Here is a 9668-nt window from a genome sequence, read left to right as displayed (position 1 = left end):
ATAACTACAAGTATTATCTTAATTACATAACATCTATGACTAATTACAAGGAGATAGAGGAGAGTAAGAGAGCAAGAGAGAGGGGAAGAGAATGTGACAGAGAAAGGAGAGAGAGGAAAAAGCTAGAAAAAGAGAGAATGACAAAGAGCATAGACCACTACACTGGTATCAAAGACAGCACTCTGTTACAAGTTAATATTTGTTTGTTTGCTAATTTTTTTATACACACTATTGATATACATGGATGATCAACAAAAGATTGTATGTGGTGACAGGGAAGGGAATGGAAAGAGAGAAATCGATGGATGCACAGTACATTTTAATAATATCATATTACAATTAGTAACCACAAAAATATCAATAAAATCCCCTGATTCAAAATTGAAATCAGTGAAGAAGCATCTTTTTCTTTTTTTAAAGTTTTGTATTTCTTTTTTCCTTTTACATTTGAACATTACAATGGTTCTCTTCTGTTTTCTCATTTAAATTATTACTTGATCATATCTCCACATCATTCAAAAGCATCCAGCATTTTTCTTCACCTGGTTGTTCTGAACCAAAGAGCTAATGAAATGAAACATCAGGTGAAATGAATTATCAAATACATTTGCAGCAGGAAAAGTACATCAGAATATACACCACTCATTCCATCATCATGTTTACAAATCTTACTGCACTTTAAAGCATGTCGTTAAATGTCTCTATAATTGAGCAAAACCTGTCCCTACACATACTGTGTAAGAAATTAGCGCAGCAGCTATGGTTACCAGGATGAATAATTTATTCAGTGTCTTCTATTGGCTGGATCTAAAATAGCATCAATATTTTAGATTAGAAGTTGGCTTACACAATACAATGAAATCCAAAGACATGACCACAACACATTGGTAGTAATTAATCAGTTAATTGCTATTTGCCAAGCTGTTTGTGTATGCCTATTCTAGAGAGGAGCAACATCCAATAAACCTTCATACTTCACCCCAGAGACAGGACCATTTTAAATAGCCAACATATACATGTGCAAATAGGAAATGGCCTGTTCTTTCTTTACTGCTCACAGTGCAATGATTTATACATTTTTTTTTCCATTCAATGTTTTTAATCTATTTGCCACTAAAATAAATTAAACCTCTCAACGATTCCAAGGTATAACTCACAGGGCTGAGGTATGGTATCAAAATGTTTCCCTTCCTAATTCATTCAAAAGAGAACTGATGGAGTCCCAAACTTAAGAGGAACAAGCAGGAGGAAACAAACAACAACAACAAAACAACAAACAACAAGTTGAGTTTTTCTCTCAGGAGTATAAAAGTGTCTGGATGCGCAGAGTACTGTAAAATGCTTAGGCTCAAGTTCTATTCTTCAACACTAAGTACAGTGTGCTTTGGATTAAATGATCACTCAAATAATATTGATCTCTTAAATAACACTTGGTTAGACAAAAGATACCAATGATCTTTTATCCCTTTTAAAACTGTGCGCTGAACTCACCACTTGTAAATGCACTGGTTTGACACTTGTAAAGTTATTCAGCTTGAGTATTTACAGAGCAAGCCATCAGTGTTCAAATATGTTGTGTCCATCACTGGGGTAGTCACTGTCTCTGAGCAGTAAAGGATAATAGTATTTGTTTAGAGCTTTTTTTTCTATTCACACGCTAGAACATTTCTTTGACACACCATCACAAAAATATGCTATTCTCTCATCGAGTTGGTTATATGCAATGACTGGAATAGTATTTACAGTTACATTTCTTTTTCTTAAGTCTTTGAATTCACAATGTATTTATATGAAATGTTTTATAGTATACATATTTTTTTCTAAACAACAAAACAACACTTGTAAAAAAGGACCATAAAAATATTGGAGTCCTCTTTGTATTGCCCAAAAATAGGTAATTATGGTTAACAATGAGACATCACAATAATTAAAAACAGCTACTAAGATTTATTAGTTAGTTACCCTCTCGAATTTTCATTTGAAATGAAATGGATGTTTTTTTCCCAAGACTTTCCACTTTGGATTTCTTTTATGTGCAAAAAGACACCTAAAGCTCTGATCTTTTTTGATTAAACAAATTGGTACGAAATGTGAACACATTACTTCGTACATTCTCGACTATGACCCCCGAAGAGAGAAGCATATCCATTTACATACACTACAAGAGAAAATCTAAAAATGACACAAATAATTAGGATCAAACCAAAATGCCTCTCTGTAAAGCTAATCAAACAACTAATAAAAGGAAGGAAAAAAGTGAATGAAATCATCAAGAAATGTCATAACAAACCAGGTTGTCAGGTTACAGGTTTGGATTATGGTACAGCAGTTTTCTTTTCTTTCTGAGATGATTTTTTTTATGTGGTTCCACCATTTCTCCTGGGTGATGCTGTAGTGCTTGAAGTTGGATGACATCACCTGTACACAGAGCCAATTAGAAGGTTCGGTCTGTCTTCCCTGGACCACCAGATAGACTCTGCTGAATAACACAGATGCAGTGGAACAATTAGGAGCATGTACATTTCAATAGCACAAAACATGAGCACCTAAGCTTCACCATAACCTAGCGTACTAAGAAAACAACATGAGCCTCGTATAACAATACGTTGTTTGCTACTATACTAACAATATGCGTGAGTCAGTGAGGCATATACAGTATATACACACAACCACACACGCACGAGAGACCACAACTGCATTCTACTATAGTGAGGTCATCACAAGCACAGCTATCAGGAACTCATTCTCCCAGAATTCCAGTTTACACAGACTGCATCTATTACTGTTGCTTTCTCTTGCCTCATGCACTTTGAACAGCATCAGAGTTAAGGAGAGTGCTAATTGAGTGTGTTCAATTATATTAGTGAGTTTCATAACTGGAACATTGGCTATTACCTTCAGATGACTCCCTAACCAACAACGTCAACCACAGGCAATAGGCATTACACTGAATTTGACATGTCATGTGCGTGCTTTATTTGACACATTGGTCGGAGTGATATATTGTATGTAGACAGACCAGGCTTCAAAAGTGTTAAGTCCCTAACATGTTTTGGAATATTTGGGTGGGCAGTAAGGACAAAATACTAGTTGCCTTGCATGTTTCCCTCCCAGATTACAAACTGTACTGTACAATAAAAGTGAATGGAGAACAAACCCAATCATCTGCCATTAATGCAAACCAGAGAAAGCAACAGTACACAGTCAATTAATCCAAGAACATCATTATTGTTATTCCATTTATGTAGGATTAGTGGATACAGTCAATCAGGGAGGACAAGTTCCACAACCAAAGCTTAATCATGTTGTTTTGTAAAAGCATGGACTTGTAGTAATTTGCCATTGCATGCATTTAGCTTATTAGACATATTAAAAAAGCGTGTTTCTGTACCTGTACAAGTTTGTAGGATGGTGAGGTGAAATAGAGGGTTACTGTATGTATTTTAACAGAAGAAAGGAGAGGTGGAATTGGAGTAACAGAGTAGAGGTAAATCTACAGAAAAGACTGCTAAACAATATAAATGGAATATAATACCTCCAATAAGATGGCAACCGAACACCTGTTCAATGGTATCCATTTGTAAAAGCTGTCGCAATCAACGGGCCCTAAAAGTATACAGTTAGTACCTTTGTCAGTATGCATTTCAAGGAAAAAAAGAGTGAGTACATTGTATTGTATCCATTTGTTCCGCTAGCATGAATGGGTATTCTCTGTTCCTGTTCATCATTTTGATCACTAAAGCAACAGACAATCATCATAAATCAAATCTGTTTTTTTATTCTTAGGGGGAAGAAACTGTCCCTTGTAGCATTTGACAGATTCCAGTGGACTTATGTCTTACTCAGTGAGGGTGTTTACACTGTTATTCACTGATCTTCAAACCCCCACAACTACTGGAGGTCAATTACACATGGTGACAGAATGTTCACATCTTCTAAATGATTCAGTTCATTCTAATGAACAGATGGAAGAGAGCTTGAACTGAGTAAAAAGCTACAAGGGTGATTGAAAGAAAATATATCAAATGCATCATTAGGAAAATAGAGACAAAACAAAGGGAGCGCTTGAGAAGAGGGTGAATAGAGGCAAATTCAAGTGCAATGCGTTTTGAAGAGAAGAACTACAATCCCTCAACACAATAAAGGCCATAGGGGCCAGCCCAGCCAACTACTGCACAGGGCCTAAGGACCTGTGAGGGACATAAGATTTCACTTTTTACATACGTATACTCATTCATGCCAACATAAACAATATTAATCAATTAAAATTAAATTCATGCAAAAGCTACTTAGCATCGTCATACAAAATCTTCCATAATGATCAACCCGTTCTGCAGCGTCTCCCCATTGTGTTCGAAGTCATTCTGCATAATGCCAATCAACCACATTGTCTGAACCATATCAGTGAACTGAGACACTGACACAGGATTCTTAGAGAGCAGAATCAACAGAACATCAATGAGTCTTTTCTTTTAACTGAGCCAGTTATCTAGCTTCTCATCTGTCTATTGTGTCTGTGACAAGTTAAGGAAGTGTCGGTTTAAATAAACGCTTCAATGAAACACACACCAAAAAATATCTAAAATGTTCATTAGCCATTCATTTTCTTTGTCATCTTGTTCAATTCAAATTCAAGGGGACAAATGAGCATGAGCCCAATCTATTATTGGTTATGACACAGGAACTGTTCTAGCATTGACATCGTCTGACGTCTCTCTAGTCAGTGCTATTACACCAAACTGGGAGATCGTGTGGCAAGTCAAAGTGACTGAAGTCATCCATGAGGTTGTAACCTGTCAAGTTCCAATATGTGATAATTTTGGCTGCATGTAACACAGAAATTGATTTAAAAACTGCATTTTAGTTCTGAATCATTTCCCTTCTTAATGTTGTGGATAGAGACTTCATCTGCCTGCACACTGAAGGTTACCACGGCACTTCACTGGTTCATTTCACTCTGTTCGAATCATTGAGTCATTTTAAGGTGGATTAGGTTGAATGGAATTTAGTACAACTGAAGTAAAAATTAAAAACACATTTCACAACCCTTTTTTCTTGTGTAAAAAAAAGTATATCTGCATCAAATATATCATATCTCCCTTCAAATGTACTGTCGAAATACAATTTAACATTGTTAAAGGGCCTTCTTTTCACCAGTGTTTAGACAATGAAAATATTCTCATCTTCACAACAAAAGTTGAATCCCATGTGCAATACGATCAATCCAAATTGATTGAAAGCACTGTCAACCTTTATCTGGGTCAGCTAGACTATGGATACAAACGGCAAAGGTTAAAACAAAAGCCAAAACAATGGGCGCAAGCAGGCAATTTAAAAAATCCATTCTAACAGTGTTTTAAAGAATTTTCTGCAATTAATCTTGTTCAATGGGCCTACGTTCCTTTTATACTTTCATGATTACTGTTTTCCTTAGTCCTCAGAGTCCTAAGTCTTTCTGAAGCAGTTAATTCCCAGAGAATACATCCGAAACTAAAATCCAGAAAACAACTCCTGACATTTCCACTCTCTTTCTGACGCGCGTAAACTAGGAGACACTAACAAGCTGGTGTCAGGTTGAACAAGTTCACAGCGTTTAAAGAGACAGGTGACTGGCAGCTAGGGATACAAACTCAAGAGAATGCAGAAACTTTGGCAGTGCCAATTTAGCAGAGACAGGTCAGTAACAAGATTTAACATTGAGCAAATTAAATGGTTTCATAGTGTGTGTGTAAGTGAACTTCAGTCCTTCAGTAAATTCTATAACAAACATGGTCTTTCTTCCTAAATTGAGACCGACAAAGATTCAACCAATCAGACATGGCACAGCTGACAACCAATAAGGAAAGCTGTGCTCTGCCAGGAAAAATGCCAATTAAATGTATTTTTCTGCAACATTGTGCTTTTGATGGGATATCATGTTTCAGTTTCACTTGATTGATACAATGTTGGCAATTTGCTAATGCCCTCTAATTATAACAGTCTCTTCCTCAATTGTTTTCTGCATTGTTTTATTTTTTATAAAAGTCTGATATTGTTGACAGGACAACACACCAGCCCTGTGATCTTCACCAACTGATTGATTCAGTCAAATCTCATTCGATCTTTTTAAAAGTTTGATTGACACAACACTTCATACACCTCTGAAGTGTAGTTAGTGGTGAACTCAGTCACAAGTAGAGAGGGAGTGCAGTATGCATTGCCTCCTTGTAACACTAACACACACATACATTATGTACAGTGCATTTGGAAAGTATTCAGACCCCTTGACTTTTTCCAAATTCTGTTACTTTACAGCCTTATTTAATGGATTAAATAAATAATAATAATAATCAATCTACATACAATACCCCATAATGACAAAGGGAAAACAGGGTTTTAGATTTTTTTGTTAATTTATAAAAAATTAAGAATTTAAATATCTTATTCAGACCCAATGCAATGAGAATCGAAATTGAGCTCAGGTGCATCCTGTTTCCATCGGTGAAGCACGGTGGTGGCAGCATCATGCTGTGGGGATGTTTTTTAGCGGCAGGGACTGGGAGACTAGTCAAGTTCGAGGGAAAGATGAATGGAGCAAAGTACAGAGAGATCCTTAATGAAAACCTTCTCCAGAACACTCAGGACCTCAGACTGGGGCGAAGTTTCACCTTCCAACAGGACAACGACCCTAAGCACACAGCCAAGATAACGCAGGAGTGGCTTCGGGACAAGTCTCTGAATGTCCTTGAGTGGCCCAGCCAGAGCCCAGACTTGAACCCGATCGAACATCTCTGGAGAAACCTGAAAATGCTCCCCATCCAACCTAACAGAGCTTGAGAGGATCTGCAGAGAAGAATGGGATAAACTCCCCAAATACAGGTGTACTAAGCTTGCAGAGTCATACTCAAGAATACTCGATGTTGTAATCGCTGCCAAAGATGCTTCAACAAAGTACTGAGTAAAGGGTCTGAGTACTTATGTAAATGTGATATTTCAGTTTAAAATAAAAAAAATCTAAAAAACAGTTTTTGCTTTGTCATTATGGGTTATTGTGTGTGGATAGATGAGGGAAATATCTATTTTTAATCAATTTTAGAATAAGGCTGTAACGTAATAAAATGTGGAAAAAGTCAAGGTGTCAGAATACTTTCCAAATGCATGGTATAAGGACAGAAGTCTAATCGGCTAGACCAGGGGTGTCAAACTCATTCCATGGAGGGCTTAGTATCTGCTGTTTTTTTTTTTCTTCTTTCAATTAAGACCTAGACAACCAGGTGAAGGGTGTTCCTTACTAATCAGTGACCTTCATTCATCAATCAAGTACAAGGGAGGAGTGAAAACCCGAAGACACTTGGCCCTCCATGGAATGATTGACACGTGCGGGCTAGACAGACAGACAGACAGAACGGTCAGTAGACAGAGAAGGTGTACTGTACTCACTGCGATACTGTGGCCGAAGCCGGAGCCAGCCTGGGGGCTAGCAGCACTGATGTAGTTAGCCACATTGGAGTCCTGGCCTCCAGGGCCGTACAGGTCGGCTACAGGCCCTGGGCTGTTGGCACCTGGGAAGCCTCCAGGACGAGCTGGGTTTCCCCCTGTACATAGAGCACAGCAGGGGGGCAACAATTCAGTTCCACCGCGGGGCTTCACAGAGCACAGCAGGGGGGCAACAATTCAGTTCCACCGCGGTCCTTCACAGAGCACAGGTGATAACTTATATGTAGCTAGTTCATTCTGGGTCATTCTTCCACAATATAGACATTCACATCCAAGAATACATGACTGAACTCATATGTCTGGGAAGAGGTATATTAATCAATACTATAATTAAACATAACACACATTAGTGAGTAATTGGTAATGCCATTTGAGGCCTGTTTGCACGTAAACTGCATGAATTTTGTTGGGGATTGACAGAAGAAATGTTGCAGGCTTGAGGCGGCAAGAGCAATGTAAAAGATGAATCCAGTATGATATTCTAGAGATATCTACATGCTACGTATACTATACAGTGATAACACTCACACCACAATCATGCACAATATAAACTGTAAGCAGACCACCAGAGATACTTGGACCATGCTACCAACTATTAAGGTGTAGTTATGTATGTTGTGGACAAGTGTTCATTTTATTGGTCATTATTATAATATTCAAGAGGTGCCATATAGTTAAGGGGGCAGCTTAGTTGCTTTGGATTCTATACTCATGCAGGTATAACACCAGTTGATGTTTTTTCATTTGACCGATTAGATAAAAAACAGATTGGACTATACATACCAATGTACATAGACACTTTTTTCTTTCATTGCATCTTATCTACCTACAATATATCTATTCCATGGATATTTGGCCTGACCATTTCCTGACTTCAGGACTTCAGTAAACTGCAGAAAGAGTTCTGATTATGTTTGTTAAAAATTCCACTCCAGCAAGAAAGCAAAGGACACAAAAAAAATATAAAAGCTTGCCCTGAGTTCATCCACAGGTACACCGCTCTGTGTGACCTCTAACCTATGCCCTGTGGCTAGGAGAGAGTCTGACTAATAAAAAGGCCTTTTGAAAACCCAGGCGCCCAGCGATGGCCAATAACACTGGCGATATAAAACTAAGCCGTGGGGGGGAGAAGGCACAGTGATGTCTTAAAACAGTATAACTGCTACACCACTTCAATCTCCTCCGCTGCCTGATTCACATAACCCTCCATCTCACCCCCATTGAGAAATAAACCATGAAAATAAATGCAGAAATTAAATTAAAAGGAAAAGAGAAACACTCTGTGGAGTTCTGAGGCTCTCTTGACTGTGGCATATCTCCTACAAAAATGGAAAGTTGATCTGTAGGCTATGTGTTTGGAGTTTAATATAGAAATATAAACATGATGCTATATTTTGAGCTCATGAGGCTAATAAGATCTGTACTGTACAGGGATGCCTTGCATGGCACTTAAAAACAAGCTTTAGATGCTATTGAAATGCAAAACACACACCCTTATCAGATGCTATAGTCCTTCAGAAGTTGTGGCACATCACTTTATCTATACTAACTCTGTGAGGAGCACAAAATCCCTCCTACAGTGGGTTTCTTCCTAAATGTAAAAGGAGAACCTGTCCCAGAGCATAGAGATCTACTGAGGGAGCCATTCCTATGGCTGGCCTCACGGCTCTGGTCTGTATGGAACAGCACTTAATAGACTTGCTTATTAAGCAATTACAGCTATTTTCAGTTTAAACGGTAATTCTAATTTCTTATAATTACTGGATTCTATTGAACGGCACACAGCACCGCACCTCGATGGGAAACAGGATTGATGCTTTTCCTTAAACCTCGGGGCTACATGGCCTCAGTCATTAAGTTTAATAGCAAAACATGAGTTACACTTATTGGGGTTGACTGGTGGCTTAGCGGCGCCCATGCTAATTTAACGAGCCAGCCTTTGATTACACAGCATTTTTAAAGACACAGGTGACTCATCTGTTCCGCACCAACTCCACTCGCTGGGGTCTTATTCATGTCACTTTGTATGTTGTTTCTGCTCTGACAAAGTGTTTGTGTGGATAAGGGAGAAAGGTGCTGATACAAATGTAATTCTATGCCTACCCTGCTTTCCTATTTTCAGCAAAAATAACATTAACTCTGAAAAAGTAGGTTCAACAAAAAAGCAAACCTGGTGATATTTGTAGATACGA

The 9668-nt window shown here is 38.1% G+C and overlaps 1 protein-coding gene across 14 annotated transcripts in view; it reads right to left on the bottom strand.

Annotated features, from left to right (window-relative positions):
* Positions 1-298: 298 nt before the first annotated feature.
* Positions 299-9668, bottom strand: part of LOC120045073 (RNA-binding protein Musashi homolog 2) — a 406518-nt gene continuing 397148 nt past the window's right edge. For 6 of the 14 annotated variants that reach the window (XM_038989924.1, XM_038989935.1, XM_038989931.1 and 3 more), the window contains 2 exons: positions 7420-7574; positions 299-2479 (listed from right to left, as the gene is read on the bottom strand). In XM_038989924.1, coding sequence (XP_038845852.1) covers positions 2435-2479; positions 7420-7574 — 200 coding nt within the window. In that variant the 3' untranslated portion in view covers positions 299-2434. The other 8 variants (XM_038989926.1, XM_038989937.1, XM_038989932.1 and 5 more) reach the window with 4 other exon arrangements.

This window comes from Salvelinus namaycush, chromosome 3, assembly GCF_016432855.1.
Source record: "Salvelinus namaycush isolate Seneca chromosome 3, SaNama_1.0, whole genome shotgun sequence".
Lineage (NCBI taxonomy): Eukaryota > Metazoa > Chordata > Actinopteri > Salmoniformes > Salmonidae > Salvelinus > Salvelinus namaycush.
Note: the sequence above shows the minus strand (reverse complement) of the source record. Positions and strands in the feature narration are given on the sequence as shown.